We start from the raw sequence: 18237 nt of genomic DNA, 5'->3' as shown, positions 1-18237 counted from the left end.
CATCCACTTCCCTCTTCTCTGATCCTGGTGCTGGGGGCTGACTGACTGCTCCTTGCTCCCAGGGACCCTCAGAGGCTTGGGGACAATCATCACTGCAGCTCAGGCATGTGAAGAGCAAAGGAGTTTTCTCAATTATTCCTAATTCAACCTAGGAAAATGCTTTCTGGGCTCCTGAGGTCTACCAGCCAGCACACCCCACCCATCCTGCTCTCCTGTCACTGCAGGTGCCTCTTGGTGTAGGACAGCCAAGTGCAGTGGGTGCTGATCTGAGATCCTTCACTTATCCTCTCCCCCCCTACCAAAAAAAAAAAAAAAAAAAAAGTGAATTATGAGTGCACCCCCACCACACAGCCAAACAACCATCAGCCTGCACCACGTTTTGCTGCAGCTTTCCCCAAGTTTTCATCTCCTGCAGCAATGAGAGAGAAAACCTAGAAAACTTCCCTCCTGCTCCACCAAGAAGAAGCCCCAGGATGCAGCCAGCACCTGGCTCAGGCAGCAGCATTCCTCCTCCAAGTGTGGTTTCAGACAAGGAATCCATTCTAGGCACAGACACAGCAACAAGTTCAGTTCAGCTTCTTATTTACACCTCCCTTTCCTCCTCTTTTTAACCACCAGGGAGTTTTCACCCAGTTAGGGCAGGAGGGGTCCCTACACCAAGCCAGGAGCTGCTGGTTGTTCCCTTGGAGGCTGCACTCAGCTGAATATTCCTACAGGAAAATAAAATGTTCCAAGTGTTACCGATTCCCAGGCATCACCAATTTCCATCTCTCACAAACTAAATCCTGCTTGGGTATTTTTTTTTTTCCCTAACTAATGCTGTCCTAAAAGATGCAACTAGAGACAGCAGTGACAGAGGAGGTGAAGCTCTGGAATGGAAAATATTTCTCTCGAGCAAGGGCTGAGGCTGTTAAACCACTGTGAGACTCTGAGGCTGGAGACCTCAGCAGATGACTCACATCTCAACTTTTGTATTTCCCCTCCTCTTTTTTTTTTTTTTTTTTTTTTTAAGGAGGCCAGAGATACCTGTTCTTAAGCAAGAACTTAAAAAGAGACTTCCTGGACAATCCACCACATCCCCAGCTCCCCACCTAGAAAAAAAAAGCCTCCTGTGTCACCCCAGCTCTGGGGACCCACCCCTCGTGTCCCAGCATCACCACAGGGCTCTGACTCACCAGCTTCACCCCTCTAGAGCTGAGGGCAGGGCTAAAATCACACGGGGTTTGAAACCAAAATGGGCTGTGGAGCTCAACTCACCCACCCTGGCCCGATTCTGTGCTCCCAGAGCTGAGCAGGGCTGGTGCTGTGCCCAGGAGGGCAGAAGAGTGGAGTTTAAGAAGTGAAGTGGAGCTCTTTGAAAGCTGTTGCTTCCCCCACCCCAAGGTGAAGGGGAAAAGCTTTTGGGGTTCTTGTTTCCAGCAAGATCCAAGGAAATTTCAGGTTCCCCAGCCTGAGCCCTTCAGGCTGGACAGATACTGGAGAGGGATCCAAGATAAAAAGCTGAGACCTGTGTTAGTGGGAAGCCTGAGTCACCGTGCCCACACCAAGGCTGCTCCAGCACCAAGTTTTCCCCTCCTGGCAGTCACTTCTCCCACTCCCAGGGAAATAACACCCGGGTCCAGCAGCCACCAGCTACCCCAGCCTGCTCTTTTGACCATGGAACTCATTATTTTTAAACAGAAAGAGGTTCCATCACACCAGCAGGGTTTGTTTCCAAGTAGGGATGCCAGGCAGGTTTGGGTTTTTTTTTTCCAAGCCCTGTTCCACGAGGATTTTTTTCCCTGTGACTGTGGAAAAAAAAAAAAAAAAAAAAAGGCCCTGGTGAGGGGTGAGTCAGGGGCAGCCAGGCTCACCCCTGCTGTAACAGAGCTCCGATGTGGAATGATAAGTGCTGACATTTTGACAAATGACTACTACAATGAAAAGAGACACGAGTTTACTCCTCTGGAGCCTTGTCTCCTAACTCCCCCGGGACTGTTAATTAAGTCAGAGTAAGTTCATTTCCACAGCCACACCCTTAACTGAAGCTGAGGTAGAGAGGAGCCCAGCCTAAACCCTCTGGAAGGCAAAGGCTTGGAGAAGGATTGCAGCTGGGGTGGGCCTGCACAGGCCCAGGGACTCCCACCTGGACAAAAAAAAAAAAAAAATGTTTCCCTGGTCATTCCCCAAAACCTTTTCAACAAGGAGATGGCTCCCAGCAGCTGATGCCTGGCCTCACACCTGCAGCTGCTGGAACTTTGCTGCCCTGCCTGGGGCCAGCAGCTCCATCCCAGGAGGATGGGGCAGGGAACAGGAGCTCCATCCCAGGAGGATGGGGCAGGGAACAGCAGCTCAGTCCCAGGAGGATGGGGCAGGGAACAGGAGCTCCATCCCAGGAGGATGGGGCAGGGAACAGGAGCTCCATCCCAGGAGGATGGGGCAGGGAACAGGAGCTCCATCCCAGGAGGATGGGGCAGGGAACAGGAGCTCCATCCCAGGAGGATGGGGCAGGGACAGGAGCTCCATCCCAGGAGGATGGGGCAGGGAACAGGAGCTCCATCCCAGGAGGATGGGGCAGGGAACAGGAGCTCAATCCCAGGAGGATGGGGCAGGGAACAGGAGCTCCATCCCAGGAGGATGGGGCAGGGACAGGAGCTCCATCCCAGGAGGATGGGGCAGGGACAGGAGCTCTATCCCAGGAGGATGGGGCAGGGAACAGGAGCTCCATCCCAGGAGGATGGGGCAGGGACAGGAACTCCAGCCCAACCTGATGCTGGGGTCCTGGCCATCCCCTGCTGCACCTTCCTGAGTCCTTTTATCTGCTCCTCCTGAGACATCCCAGCTCCACATCTGTCACTCCACAAGAACCCATAATCATTCAGCAACCTTTTTGTCCACCATTTTCTACACTGCCCTAATACCTTCCCTTTTCCAACCAAGTCATTCCTTCTGTCCAGCACAGCACCCAAGTCCCTGAGGAGCTGGACACCTCCCCGGGCTACACGGGACGGTCCCCCAGGCAGTATAAATTCCACACTAAAAAAAGTTACCTGAAGTTTGTTAACTGCCTGGGGAGGGTATTCAAGAAGTGTCATCCTTTCCACTTATAAAAAGAGTGGCTCCACTGAGCCTCAAAGGAATTACAGAGAGGCTTTCCAGCCCCTGAGATACAGAACAGAGACCTCTTTATGTCACAGGACACTCTACTCCAGCCACCACATTGCCCCTTTCTGTTCCTCTCATAATTAAATATTAAGTAACATACCAGGAGAGCTCCGCTGTATAATTGCTTTATTTTCTGCTTATTAGTTCTTTACCAACACTACAGCCATATTTGAGAACACAAAATTCCTGTTTTACTTTTTTTTTTTTTTTTTTTTTTTTTTGTTAGGTCAGGGAGATCACAGTCTACAAACTCATTCACTTCATCTGACACCATTTTAACGCCATTCAAGAACTTAACTCCATCAATTCACACGGACACAAATCGATGCACTTAAAACTCCAGATTTAAAAGTTTGGAAAATCTTGGAAAAATCATTGGGATCTCTTAACAGATTGCCAACTTGATCCTGCAGGCTACGTTTACTGCCCCAGAGCCACTAGTTTGTGGTGAGGTTCAGCTACAACCCATAAGGGAAGGACATGTGGGAAGTGAAACCTTTTCTCTTTTGTTCTTTAGCAATGGCCATTTCTTTCTTTTTTTTTTTTTTTTTATGTCTCTGCCACGTTTCTGTAACTTTTTCTCCCCCCCCACACCCAAAATAGGCATCTAAAAAAAAAAAAAAAAAGAATAATTTCAGAAGCATAATCAATTTTCCTCTCGTCTACAAAAAGAGAATAACAAAGTTACTACAGAAATACAAAATTGTGAATTCAACTCAACACAAAGCCTGATGGAGAAGTCTGCCCCAGCACTTGAAAAGACAATAAATCAACTTAGAAGGAAAAAAAAAAAAAAAGAAGCTATTGAAGTTTTCACGTTGACTGAGAATAGATTTAAGAAAGTTCAAGAACCATTAATAGAGCTTCAAGTTTTCCAGTTTAGGCATTTACTTTGTGCTTGGCTATTTTATTTATGCTCCAGAAGAAAACAGTAACCATATTCTTGTATTTCAGTAACCATATTCTTGTATTTTTAGTCTTTTATACCACCACACTATTTGTTAAGTTACATCAACAGAGATTAAAAAAGAAAAAAAAAAAAAAAAAAAAAAAGCTAGAAAATAGAGCAATGACATTCCAATGGCAAAAAGCCTTGAGTGGGAAAAAATAAAAAAAACAAGAAACCAACCTCACCTCCTCTTCTTTAGAGCTGAGATGTCAGAGTTGTTGCACATTAAGCTTTTGCAGACTCTTTAACTTAGGAAGGTTCATAATCAATGCTCTATCTTCTAGCACCAAGAACCCATCCAGTCCCATTTGCAACCCCCATCAAGAGAAGTCGTTTTGAAACCATATTCTAAAGGAACTTTTTTCAGTGGTCCAAAGCATTCCACTTCAGGAGTGAACTCAGGATTTTTAAGCTTCCCATACATCTTTGGTAAGAGCTCCATGTAGCACGCAGAGTCCACGCTGCAGAAATGTAGTGTAATGCCCCCAGGTGTCATGTAAAACTCTAAAACTCATGTCCTTGGACACAAAAATAAGGAAAAAAAAAAAAAAAAAAGCCAAAAAAAAAAGAAAAAAGCCATTTTCTTCTGGTTTTGTAGCATACATTCTTAGAATTCCCCAGTTAAGTTTCAACTCCTTGAGGAAATCTGAAGTTAATCCATAAGGCTGAATAAGAACCAGCTGCTTTAAGGTGTTTTGTTTATTTTTGCACCCAGCATTTAATACTTGGTTGAGTTTTTTTACTAATACTCCTGGCTGGGTGGGGTTTTTTTCCTTTTGCCAGTCACATTTGCTACCTGTGGGCTGGCAAATGAGCTGCTTGCCCTTTAAGAACTAATTATGGAAGTTTACATTCATAGTCGTTTACTCTCTCTCTCTCTCTTTCCCCTTTCTCTCCTCCCCGTTCCCATTAGTAGTTACTCAATGGGCTTCAGACACCCAACACAGTTCCTACAGGAGGACAGCAAGAACCGACCACCAAGAGGGGTGGAAAAGGCTGCAAGGACTTGCAGAGAGTTCAGTCTTGGAAAACTAAACCCAGGAGGGATTTCCTCAAAATGGCTTTGACCCAGATGTCAGAATTACCCAGCTGGGTTACAGCTTAGCACTGAGCTCGCCCCCTTTGGAAGTCTACAAAATAAAAAAACAACAAACCAAACTAAACCAAACCCACAAAATTTTTCAAAGTCTCTTTCTCCACATCATGCATGTCAGAAAGAATGAAAAAAAAAAATCTGTGAAGATTTAGATGTCTTCAGCTGCCTTGAGGTGAAAGCAATTAATCTCGAGCCCAAGACAAGCAAGTCAGTGCTGGATATTTTTGAGGTTTTTTTGCCTAAACATCTGTGATTATTAAAGTAAAACTTGTTGCAAAGCTTATTGCTGCATTTTCTGGAAGGAACCTGTCTTGGACTGAACAGGAGACTGACCCAAGTACTAAAAACTGCAGCTAAACATCATTTTGAGTTTGCAATGCAAGATAAAAAAAAAAAACCCACAATCAACCCAAAAACCTGAACAGCCTCTCCTCTGGAACTATTACATCATTCATGTCTTATTTGCTATATTATGGTTGCTATGTAGTATGGGGAACTTATTTGCATCCCTTCTCATGCATGATGTATGGTTCAGAACTTCACAGCTGACATTTCAAAGGAGTTCTTACATTACTCAGTGAGCACTTGTGCCTGATCTGCACTTTGAACAGGTTACAAATGGTGTTCTCATCCCTGCCACTGCAGGCAGGAATTCGTTTGGGTATCAAGTCTTGAGATATGAAGACAGACCCAGAGTCACAATTTAGTTACAGATTAACAGAACTTTTTTTTTTTTTTTTGCCCTTAATAAAAAAAAAAAAAAAAAAAAAAAAAAAAGTCCTCAATATAAAAAGACAGACTGCAGTTTGATTTTTTTTTTTTAAGCAATAATTTTCAGTTTACTAAGATGAAACAGACCTATCAACATATTCTGCGTGAAGGCAAAAAAGTAGCAATCTACAGCAAGTGATAGAAGGGAAAAAAAAATATATAATCCAAAATAAAATTTAAAAAAAAAAAAAAAGAACCAGAAAGCATACACTGAAAACAGTACCCCCTCCCCCAACCATCCCCCAAAATAATCAAACCATCTTACAGGCTATCAAAAGAGGAAAAAAAAAAAAAAAGAAAACAACAAAAAAAAAGTTACTTAGCAAGTCTACAATGTGCCTTTCCCCTGTTTGCTGGAAGTCTGCCATAGCATCTAGTGCTTGTGTTCATGTCACATTCGGAGATTAGAGCATCCTAACGCCAAGCAAGAAGAGTTAAACCAGGAATCCAGTCAAGTGTGCAGAAGGAAAGGGTGGTAACTGGAGAAAGGTGATCGTAATCCTATGGATGCTTTTGTTTTACTTTTCAGTAGAGAATCATTCTTCCGGAAAGCCACGTGGGTTATTTATTTTTTTTTCTTTTTTTTTTTTCGTTTTGTTTTGTTTTTTTTCTTTTAATTCTTTGTAGACTAAATAGTTATTCTCTCATTAGGATTTATAGTTGGATGTTAACCATGTCAGCCCTTCATAGAGTCCATCCCCTGTAGTAGCACAGGAGGGCTGCACGTACCAATTCCTATCCCTGATTCGGGTCAGGCCCAGTTTCTCCTGGATTTCATGGGGTTTCATGGCATCAGGCAGGTCCTGCTTGTTGGCGAAGATGAGGATGATGGCGTCCCGCATCTCCCTGTCGTTGATAATGCGGTGGAGCTCCTGGCGGGCCTCGTCGATGCGGTCGCGATCGGCGCAGTCCACCACAAAGATCAAACCCTGCGTGCCCGTGTAGTAGTGCCTCCAGAGGGGACGGATCTTGTCCTGGCCCCCTACATCCCAGACGTTGAATTTGACATTTTTATAAGTAACCGTCTCCACGTTGAAGCCCACGGTGGGGATGGTGGTGACAGACTGACCCAGCTTCAGTTTATACAGGATGGTGGTTTTACCGGCCGCGTCCAGACCCAGCATCAAGATCCGCATCTCCTTGTTACCGAAGATCTTGGACAGCACCTTGCCCATCTCGGCGGCATCCAAGGGGCCCGGCGCCTCCGGGGGGTGAGGGCTGGGTCGGGCGGGAAGGGGTCGGGGACGGGGACGGGGACGGAAGCGGAGGGTCAGCGGCGACCCACCCGAGCAGCCCGGGCAGGGGCCGGAGCAGGGCGGGCCGGGGCCGGGGAAGGGTGGCAGGGCAAGGGCAGGCGGGGCTCAGCGCCGGCCGTGCATGGGGCGGCTGCGGAAGGAGCGGGGCGGAGAGGGAAGGGGGGGGAAGGGTTGGGGAAGCGAGGGGAGGCCTGGCCCGGGCGCGGCGGGAAGAGGGCCCGCGCCGCGCTCCGCTCCTCCGCCGGGGCCTGAGGCGGCGGCTCCGCCCGGCTCCTCGCCTCGGCTGCCGCCCCGGCGCCTCAGCTCATGGATGCCGGCTCGAAGGAGGGGGCGGCTCCGCGTTTTTGCCTGCAAAGGGGACGGAGAGAGAGTGAGACGGGGCAGGGGGCGGCGGGGCGGAGGGGGGCGTGCGGATTAGAGGGGGTGGTGCCGCCGAGAGCCGAAGCCGCCGGGCGGGTTACCTGAGCGCGGCCGCCGGGCTCGGGGCCGACTCCGCTCCGCTCCGCTCCCTCCGACAGCGCCGCCGGAAAAGGCGCCGCGCGCGCCCGCCTCACTTCCCCTCCGCCCGCGCGGCGGCGCCGCCCGCCCGCTGCGCACGCGCCACCGGCAGGGCGGGGCCCGGGGGGGGGGAGGGGGGAGAGGAGAAGGGGGAGTGAGCCAAGCTCCGCCCACTTCCGGCCCAAACCGCTTCCCGCGCGGCCTCGGGGGCGGTGTCTGCGCCTGCGCCGGCCGAGCCCCGCCCCTCCCGCGAGGCGGGGAGCGCGCGGGGCCGGGGCGGTGCCCCTCGGGTTGCGCATGCGCGGGGCGGGACCGGGGCCGGGGGGCGGGGCCAGGGTGGGGAGAGGCGCCACGCGAGCACACGTCAGCAGGGCGCGCGCGGGACCCCCTGGGCCGCTTCTTAAAGGGGAAGGGGCGGACCCGGGACCACCCCCCCTATACCGCCCCCCACACCTCGGGGGGACCCGGGACCACCCCCCCACACCCCCCCACACCTCCCCCCACGCCCCTCCCACGCCCCTCCCACACCTCGGGGGGACCCGGGACCACCCCCCCCACACCTCCCCCCACACCTCCCCCCACACCTCGGGGGGACCCGGGACCACCCCCCCCACACCCCCTCCACACCTCGGGGGGACCCGGGACACTCCCCCTACGCCCACACACACACACATAGCTCGGGGGGACGCGGGACACCCCCCCCCCACACCCACACACAGCTCGGGGGGACGCGGGACACCCCCCACACACACCCACCTCGAGCAGACCTGGGACCCCGCACCCACTCGGGCGGACCCGGCTCCTCGGGAGGGGGTCCCGGTGGCCCTGCCGGCCCCTAAATAGGGATCGGGGTGGCAGGGTGGTTACAGGTGGCAGAAACCTTCCGCCCCCTCCCATCGCGGGTCCTGAGGAAGGATGAGGCTGAGAGAGCTGTGGGCACAGCCCGAGCTCTGGGGTTGAGCGCCCTGAGAGGGGTGCGGGTGCTGAAGGGACCCCCGGAGGTGTCCCCGGGCCAGCTGGGTGCTCCGGTGGCCCCACGGGTGGTGTGTCCAGCCAGGCTGCCGGGCAGGAGGGGGGACACGCGTGGGGAGGTGACTCCGAGGAGTCCTTCCGTGGTGCCTGTGACATCCTGGGGTGTGACCTCAAAACCAGCCACCCCTGTGTAAAACTGAAAAGCTGGGGGATTTTCTTTTTTTTTTTCTTTTTCTATGCTGTGGGTGGTGAGACCCTGGCCCAGGTTGCTCAGAGAGGTGGGAGATGCCCCATCCCTGGGAGCGTTCCAGGTCAGGATGGATGAGGCTCTGAGCACTCTGATCTGGTTGGAGATGTCCCTGCTCACTCTTGGAGTGATTGGACCTAGAAGTCCCTTCCTACCCAAGCAATGGGGGAGAGTGTCATTGTGGCTCCTTGTTTTGGACCATTCCCTGTGAGGGTGCTGAGCCCCTGTGCCAGGTTTCCCAGAGAAGCTGTGGCTGCCCCATCCCTGGCAGTGTCTCAGCCCAGGTTGGATGGGGCTTGGAGCAACCTGGGCTGGTGGGAGGTGTCCCTGACCATGGCAGGGGGTGGCACTGGAGGAGCTTTAAGGTCCCTCCCAACCCAAACCATTCTATAATTCTATGAGATACATGGTGCATTTGGCTGTTCTCCCTCTAAATGGGTCAGATCAGCCCATCACTCCTAGTGCAGCACCTTTCTATCAACTGAGTGACATTCCCATGATGTATTTTAATGGTCTGTTATTTTTATTTCTTCCAGGCTCAAGGATTTTCCTTTGAATGCAGAACTGGTGCACCTAATCCAAATCAGGCAGGGCTGGTCATGGAAGCTGTGGCTGCCCCATCCCTGGCAGTGTCTCAGCCCAGGTTGGATGGGGCTTGGAGCAACCTGGGCTGGTGGGAGGTGTCCCTGACCATGGCAGGGGGTTGGAAATAAATGATCCTTAAGGTCTCCCCAAACTATTCTGTGTTTCCTCATGACTCAGACCAAGGAAATTCCAGCTGTTGCCAGCCACCAAAGAATTGCAGTGTTCATCTACCTGGCTGCAATCCTCCAACCTTCCGTGCCAGCAGAGCCCTGTGCAGCAGCACCAGCACCCTCCACACATCCATCAGAGTCATGTTGGGCTGGTTTGACAGGCACAACTTGTCACAAACCCTGCGTTGCCTGGTGACACACCAGCAAGACCAGTAGAGGTGAGCAGGATGAGGCTGGTTCTCCAGGCCTGGTGGAGCAGGGGGCTGCCCACCCCATCCCTGCCTGGAGGGAGGAAGGGGAGGAAGGGGAAAGCCAACTCCTGGTGGTAGTTGCTTCTGAGCTGAAGGAGTGGGATGCAGCATCCAGGACACAAAATGGGCAAAATGCTGTGGTTGTTTTGGAATTGGTCTTTGGAGAAGCCAAGTGACGTGGACACCTCCTGGCCTGCACAGCTCTCAGAGAGCAAAAGGTCTGCAGACTGCATCATGTCCTTCTGTCCCTTCAAAAATACCAAATCCTGAGCTAATTTTGATGACAGGCACATTTTGGACAATAACAGGGCACACGCAAAGCCATCCCCACCCCTGGGAACAGCGAAAGGGAAATTGTTTGGTGTCTTTTAAAGTCTGGAAGAATAGGAGGTTTCCTTGAGTGCACAATTAAACGGATGACAACAAGAGTTTCCAAGGAAGCTTTGCTCTTTTCATGCAGCAAGCAAAGAGGGAGGATGCCAAGGAAAACATACCATGCGTGGCCTCTCCTAACGAGTGTGTGCAGGCTGTGCTGGGGGGGGTACAGTTTGCTGACACTGAGGAGTGTCCTTTTTTTTCAGAGCCCATGCCCTGGTGTTTGAAGCAGCAGATGATACAGCTGGGGATGGTGCTGGCATGGGATATGCAGCAAGCTGGGGTGATCCCACTGGATCCAGCTGGTTCAGCCTCCTCTCACTAGCATGGGATGTTTATCCAAAAGAGATTTTTAACTTCTGAGCAGGGCTAAAATTAACCTCAGGATGTGGATGTTAAGTGGGTTTTGCCTTGGCTCCGCTCAGTGGGGCTGTGTCTGTGCTGGTGAACATGAGCTGCAGTTTATTAAATTAAGCTGTAGTGGTAGGAGACCACGGGTCTTGGCCAAAATATCTTTGGAAGGAGATGTCAGGAGCTCTCAAGCACTGCTTTTGCCCATGTGCAGGCACCCATTGCTCGACCCACTGGGCTCAGCACAGAACTTTCTGGTGTCAGGAAATGGCTCTGCCTCGCTGGTGCTTTTGTTCTGGGCCACTCAGGGGAGGTTGCAGCCATGTGTCAGGTTTTATCTGCTTGAATTTTTAATAGCTGAGAGTTTGGTGCTTTCTCCTGGGATCCACCAGTGGAGGAATGTGGGTGGATCTTGAGCATTGAGTGGGGCTGAACTGGGGTAGGGCTTTTGACACAGGGGTGTAGTGAGAGGACAAGGAAATGGTTTAAAACTTGAAGAGGGGGGATTGAGGTTGGATATTAGGAAGAAATAGTTTGGTGTGAGGGTGCTGAGCCCCTGTGCCAGGTTTCCCAGAGAAGCTGTAAAAGTGTCCCCTGCACTGTCACGGGGCTGAGCATGTCCCCTGGGCTGGGTAACCCACCCTGGGAGGTGCCCTCATGTCAGGGTGCTGAGCACCTCCCTGGGAAGCCAGGCTGAGGGATTGGGGTTGTTCAGCCTGGAGAAGAGGAGGCTCCCAGGTGAGCTCAGAGCAACCTCCCAATATCTGAAGGGGCTGCAAGAAAGCTGGGGGAGGGCTTTGGACACAGGGGGGTAGGGAGAGGACAAGGGAAATGGGTTAAAACTTGGAGAGAAAGGGGAGATTGAGGTTGGACATGAGGAAGAAATAGTTTGTTGTGAGGGTGCTGAGCCCCTGTGCCAGGTTTCCCAGAGAAGCTGTGGCTGCCCCATCCCTGGCAGTGTCTCAGCCCAGGTTGGATGGGGCTTGGAGCAACCTGGGCTGGTGGGAGTTGTCCCTGACCATGGCAGGGGGTGGCAATGGAGGAGCTTTAAGGTCCCCCCCAACCCAAACCATTCCATGATTCTGTGAGTATGTCAGTGCCTGGCAGACAGCACAGCAAGCAAAACCCAATGGTGTCTGGGACATTCGGGCTGTAGGAGGGGATGGCTCTGCCACCCACCAGTTGGTAGCATGAGGCACAACCCAAAATTAATAACTGTGGTGTGAGGAAGTGCTTTTCCTATCATCTCCTTCTTGTTTGGACCCCAATGCCCCGTTCCTTGGGTCCGTCCTCTTGGATCGTGGCTTTTTTAGGTTTGTTGGTGACTGCATCGTCCCTCACCCTTGGGGGCTGTCTGCAGGTGAGGCTTTGGCTTCAGCTGAGCTCCTTCTCTCCTTTTCCTCCACTGGCAGCCGTGGGAGCTGTGCAGCCCCTGCAGGCATGCCAAGGCAGGGGAGATGCTGTAGCACAGGAGCAGTTGTGGAGCTGCTCTCCAGCTGACTAAGCGGCAGTGCCACTTCCTGGGCTGCTCCTCTCCCCGCAGGGTTCCTGCCTGCCCGTGCTTGATACCTGCAAACCAGAGGGTGCTCCGATCTCTATAATCCCTCTGCCAGCACGGGCCCACTCCTTCCCTCCTGCGTGCCCTGCCCTGGGTGGGCTGTGGTGGCCGTGGGCAGCAGCTTCTGCTCAACTCCCCGTGTCCCTTTGGCAGCTGCGTGTCCCGTCCTTCAGCAGATTCCAGGGACAGGCTGGGCACTCCCTGAGCTTTCCCACTGCTGCCAGGCACCAGCCCGGAGCCTGAGAACAGTGCTGCTGTGTCACCTGCCAAAAGTGCCCAAAGTTGATCCTGCTGCCACCCAAGCCTAAAAACCCAATTAAAGGAAGCGATTCACCGCGCTGCGTCGCGCTCGTGGAAATCCAGAATTTAGGATGTGGGAAAGTGGCTTCGTGCTGGAGGAGAGAAATGGGGATCCACTCAGGCAAATGCTTCTTCACCTGCTCTGGGTTTTATTTGTGAGGCTCCACCCTGCCCTTCAGGAAAAATTTCTGCCCCTATGGTCTGGGCACCAGAAGATTTTTACATGCTTTGGCATGTGGGGTTTTTTGTTTTTTTTTTTGTCAGGAATGATTACGGCTCTTTGGGATGATACATTGCAAAAAAGGCATCTGAGAACTCAGCAGTTTCAATAGTTAAGATCTCAAATTAGTCACTAATAAACTCCGTGCACGTCACTCCTTGTAACTCACATTTAACCAGTCCTGCAGAGAATGGGTGAGAAGCTGGCGAGAGAGCACCACCTGCTTTTGAAACATTTTTATGTAGAATCTTACTAGTTCCCATAAATGAACAGAAAGGATGATTAACAGGAAGCAGAATAACTCAGTGAAGCAAATAAAGGCTTTACTTTGTTTTCTGAGGAACCCCACTGCTCTGTCTCTGCCACAGAATTGCTGCATCTTACCTTGGAGAGCCAGGAGATAAGGTGGCTGATGTCACCAGCCTCTCCGAATGGGAATTTGTTGCACCATGAGATGTTTTGAAAGGCAGCTTATTTTTTAAGGTAGCAACTTAAGGAACCGTGGGATGAAAATATGTCAGCAAAGATGGAGAAATGTGATGGTCTGAGCAAAACAGACCTCTTAACCTCAGTGCTCAGCCTGCAGAAAGTTGATACAAACCACCCCTCAGGGTGAAGAAGTACAGGTTAGGCCCATATCTGCTTGATACAGTGGAGGTTCTTACCTTGCTGGTTGATTTTCAAGGTCAAATACCAAAGAAAAGTAGTTACAACACCTGAACATGTTCTAGATTACCTGAGAAATGTGACTTCTCAAGAGAGGTTTGGTTTCACATACCTGCATAAGAATTAAAAACCTTCTCTGGTCCTTGGCAACACCCAGGGAGTTACTGGGTAGCCTGCAGAAGTTAAATATTTTAAAATTAATCACTGGCTGACCATGTGTCACCAGATTGAGTGCCAGCATGGATTTACAGCCCTGAGAGTCAGAAACAATGATGGGTATGAATTGATTATGGGCTAAAGCCTGGGGAAAAAGATGGCAAATATCTATGGGACCTTTTGCTAACTCACCTGCTCCTTATCTTTTTTTTCTCCTTAAGGAATTTTGGGCAGTGCAGGTACCAAGGTCTGTTGTTTTGTGGGGATGTGTTTTCTCCTTCCCCTGGGATCCAGGTGCTGTCACAAGAAAGTGGTGAATGAAAGTGACACACCTTCAACTTTATGTAATAGCCATCCCACCAGAATGAGCAAACCTCAAGGAAATTAATCAATACCCCCCTTTGATTTTATCTCTTTGAATGTAACCACCTTCCCAGTCAGGCTGGATTCAAACCTTATTCAGTATGGTGTAGGTCATCCTGTTTACTTTTCTCTTTTGGCAGAGGGAGATGGGAAAAGGCTCTGTTGTACTGATCCATCAAAGACCTTTGTGGCTTTCCAAGGAAGGAAAGGGGAATATAATAACGCTCTGGGTTTAATATCTTTGTTAGATAAATTATTCTGTTGTGAAAGCAAACAATAGCCTCGATGTTACAACTGCATTCCAATACTTTCTTATCATCGAGGTATCTGATACAGTGGGCCAAGTGTCCTCTGTGGGGGTGGTTTGGGTTTGAGAAGCACTTTCTGGCTGTGGTCACTCCTGCCTGCAGGTGGGGAGTGGCAGAACTGGTATCTCAGCCCCAGTTCCTGTAATTCTGCCATGTAATTCTGTGGCTGTGCAGTCACAGCTGGCCTTGGCCAGGAAGCTAAACCTGCAGTCAGTGTGGGCTTTACCACCAGCCCAGCATTAAACAGATCCTTGGGCTCTTCCCATGAGATTAACATAACAGGGAAGGAGCAGGGGTGGAAAGGGAGTGTTGAGGGTGTCCTGACTGCAGCAGGTTCCTGTTTGCCTCCACGTGTGCTGAAAAGATGTCGTGGGGACCCTGATGAATTGCTAGAAATCCTGCAGCCCTCATCAGGAGAAAGTCCTGTCCTGGGCTCCCTGGGGTTCCTCTAGCCTCCCGTGGGAGAGGGGAAGAGCTATTCCAAAGTGGATTATTTCCCTGCAGGAAAACCAGTTTGCCCTCCTGGCTGTTTGGGTTTGTTTTGTATCTCAAGCACATCAAAATGCCTTTGCAAGTACTACTGGCAGACAAGCTGGCTGCTCCTTCCACAGGCTCTTTTCAGGACCAGGCAGAGGAAATGGAGCTGGAGGGAGTACAGCCTGACCACATTTCCATATGCCAAAATCCTGCATCTCCACCATGGCAGTATCAGCCTGACAAATCATGAAGCCTGGAGAAGAGTAAAAATAAATTGTGAGCCTTTTCCTACCCTCTCTGATTTCTGCATTTTCACACTCCCTACTTCCCAGCAGCAAAAAAGCAGGAGATACACCAGTGGCCTCCAGGACTCAGCTGGATGTGCTGCCTGACCCCATGGAGACCTTCATCACCCCAAGGTTTTTGGACCCCCAGCCAGACCATTGCTGATGCCCAGATGTACTTCTGAGCCATCCTGCTGTCTTGCAAAGCATGGCAGTGACACAGGGGGGCTGAAAAGCTCAGGGTGGGAATGCTTTACAGTGCTGCAGTGCTGCAGGCCAGCAGAATTCTGCATCCCTGCACTAATGCAATGTTGGTTTTTTATTTCCCAGGGTTTTATTCAAATGTGTTTTAGTTGTCATTCGAAGGGTCTCAGTTGCTAGCAGTGCTTGGCCCTCACCTGGGGTGGAGGTTTGGATCTTGGTGAGATCCCAAAGCTGGTTATTTGGGAGGCTGGAGTCCAGCTTACCCAAAGCCTCAGCTCCTGCATGTGGAAGAGCTCAGAAGGAGCCCAGAGCAGCTGCTCCCACTGAGCAAAATGCAGCCCCCAGCTGTCAGATGAGCACCACCAGGCAGAGCTGCCCCTCAGCTCACAGCTGAGCAACTCAAGTTTCCCCACCATTAAGAGGCTTCATTTTTTATTTCAGGTGGTTTTTATTTCTGGGAGCCACAGCAGGGCAACACTTCTGCATTGCTGTCAGGACTCTCTATCTCTGTCCTGCCTGTTCCTTGTCTTTCTGTTTGCCAAGCTCATTCCCATCAGATTTTCTCTGGCAAAACAGGTAGTTTCACACCCCTGCTATCTGTATTCATCCCTGCTGTGCTATTGTATGGGATGAAAAATTTGTGTATATGTGGCAGGAAGAGACAAGTCCCCTTGGTAGTGGGAGGAGGAAGGGGTGGGAGTGGGCTGCCCAGCTCCGTGCTGTTAATTCTGTGTAGACAGCTTGGCTTTTCCTCCATTTGTGGAGCCTACATCCTCCTCATCTCCCCCGACCCCTAAGTCATTATCCTAATGCCTTTAACCAAAACTCCAGCTGTCACTGAGAGCTCTTCTTTAAGTAGATAATAGGAGCCCAGAACATGATGTCTTCTTCAGCCCTGACCCCCCTGAGGACTTCAGGCTTGTGGAGCACTGGGGAAGATCTTGTTTGCCTGTTCTGAGATGGGTTTGCTGTCTGTGTACTTCAGCCATGGACATTGGTCTACTAATTAGTGTCAGGCAGTCTGGAAGAAATGCTTATTTACCTCCTTGGTGGCTGCTGCTGGGGCTGGCCTTGGGCAGGAGGTGTGTCTGGGCCTTGAGGAGGAGGAGGTATCACTGTGCTTGGGCTGGAGGTACACACCCATGTCTTGACCTCTGGACTGAAGAAATGTGACACAAAACCACCATCCTTTGGTGTTTTAGCCCTTTAATCAGGGCTAAAGCCTCAGTGGGGAGAGCCTGGAGTGTTTCCATGGAGGTGGAGGCAGCAGCAGGAGGCTCAGCTGGGGTTGGTGGTGCTCTCCAGCAACATTTGTGATCTCAGCAGCTGGTTTCTCTCTTCTCCATGGAATCAGGGGTGGTTGCTGCCCTCAAAGGTGGTCTGCACACCACCAAAAATCCCCCTCAGCCCTAGTGAGACAATGGGACTTGGCCTCTTTTGGCACCTTTCCCCTCCATGACCCTAAGCTTGTCAGCTCCAAGACTGTGTCTGTGCCAGGGGGCAACCACAAAAGGCTCGAGTAAGGCTGCAGAAAGGCACAAACATCTCCCACAGGATGTTCAACCCAAAGATGCTGCCCTTGGCCTCGCTCACTCTGGTGTGCTCATGTTTTGTGTGATTTCTTGCAGTACAGGACCCAGCCAGACCATTGGGATCCCAATAAATGTAACCACTGAAATGAGAAACCACAAGCAGCAGAATTTCCTGTTGTGTTTTTGGCTCAGAGACCCCAGTAAGCATCCCTCAAACACAGATGAGCTGGGGCTCCAGCTCTCAGGAGTGTCTCATTAGTCTGTTCCATCGGGTATTTACTGCCACAGCTCATTTGTGTCCTCAGCTCTGAGGTTATTACACTCTTGGGAAAACACTGGAGAGTCAAGAAGCCTTTTCTACAAGGAGTATTTCAAAGCAGGGAGTGGGACATCTCGTCAGTAAATGAAGTGTACTGGAGATGGGGCTCCCTGATGTGCCTCACTAGGCTTAAAATGAAAATACAGCACCACCGTGTGCCTCTTCTGGCTCAAAAAAGAAAAAAGCCTGGGCTTTCTTGTCTGCTTAAACCTTTTTAAGCTCAGGAATCTTTCCTCTCTGTCCAACCACCCATTTTTACACACAAAATACCACCAGCCTGAGATCTGAGATGCTCTCTCGGTTTCCCACTGCCACTGTGTGGCCAACCCGAGCCTGCACAAGATGGGTGTTGAGGAACCCGAAAAAAAAACAACCTGAAAAGCAGCCAGGCACGGTGGCTTGTGCCCATAACTCAGTTGTCACGGAGGCTGAAACTGATGGATGTCTTGAGCCTCAGGCTCTTCTGCCAAGGAGGGGATCTGTGATACGTTTGGCATCAATGTGGGGGTCCTGGGGGAGCTGGGGACCACTGGGTCACTGAAGGAACTGGCCCAGGGGGAAGATGGAGCAGGTGAAAACTCCTGTGCTGGTCAGGATTGGGGTGGTACCCATGAAGAGTTCCTGTAGCACAGCCCAGGCCAGACAGGGGCACCCAATTTTCTTTTCCCTGTGGGGCAGTGAGGTGTTGGGCTCTGTTGCATCCCATCCAGGACAGAACAGCAGCACCCACATCTCATGGGCGGGGGGGTCCAGGGGAAAAGAGGGGAAAAGAGGGGAAAAAATAACACTTCTGAAAGGGGAGAGGGTGTGTGTCCAGAGACACTTTTAAATTCTTTCATTAAAGAGACACGGAAACACACACACACACACACACCCGCCTCCGCAGGTGTGCTGTGGGGAGGGATAGAGAAATCAAATTAGGATATTAAATTAAAATTAGAGAAATTACAGCCATAAGTTTAAGAAATTAGGAGACATTTCTTTTGAGAAAAAAAAAAAAAAAAAAAAAAAGAGAGAGGTTGTCAAGCACCAGAATTGCCCAGGGCAATCGCCATTCCTGGAGGGGTTTGAAAGCTGCGGCGCTGAGGGACACGGGTGGGCCGGGCGGTGCCACAGTTGGAAAGCTCTTTCCCAAAACATTCTGTCACTTTTTAAATAAAGCAAGAAACCCAACGAAGGAACCAG

At 50.9% G+C, this 18237-nt stretch overlaps 1 protein-coding gene and 1 long non-coding RNA gene across 2 annotated transcripts; one reads left to right on the top strand and one right to left on the bottom strand.

Moving 5' to 3' along the window:
* Positions 1-3253: 3253 nt before the first annotated feature.
* On the bottom strand, positions 3254-7812 carry ARF6 (ARF GTPase 6). Its single transcript, XM_071745103.1, has 2 exons — positions 7678-7812; positions 3254-7564 (listed from the first exon to the last, which is right to left on the bottom strand). Exon 2 carries the CDS (start codon positions 7133-7135, stop codon positions 6608-6610), a length of 528 nt encoding a protein of 175 aa, XP_071601204.1. The 5' UTR covers positions 7136-7564; positions 7678-7812; the 3' UTR covers positions 3254-6607.
* A 637-nt stretch (positions 7813-8449) lies between these two features.
* LOC139796756 (uncharacterized) lies at positions 8450-17110 on the top strand. Its single transcript, XR_011726141.1, has 4 exons — positions 8450-8997; positions 9470-9906; positions 15046-16933; positions 17039-17110. It is a non-coding gene; the product is annotated as an uncharacterized lncRNA (long non-coding RNA).
* Positions 17111-18237: the final 1127 nt, after the last annotated feature.

This window comes from Heliangelus exortis, chromosome 5 (genome assembly GCF_036169615.1).
Source record: "Heliangelus exortis chromosome 5, bHelExo1.hap1, whole genome shotgun sequence".
Taxonomy (NCBI): Eukaryota; Metazoa; Chordata; class Aves; order Apodiformes; family Trochilidae; genus Heliangelus; species Heliangelus exortis.
Note: the sequence above shows the minus strand (reverse complement) of the source record. Positions and strands in the feature narration are given on the sequence as shown.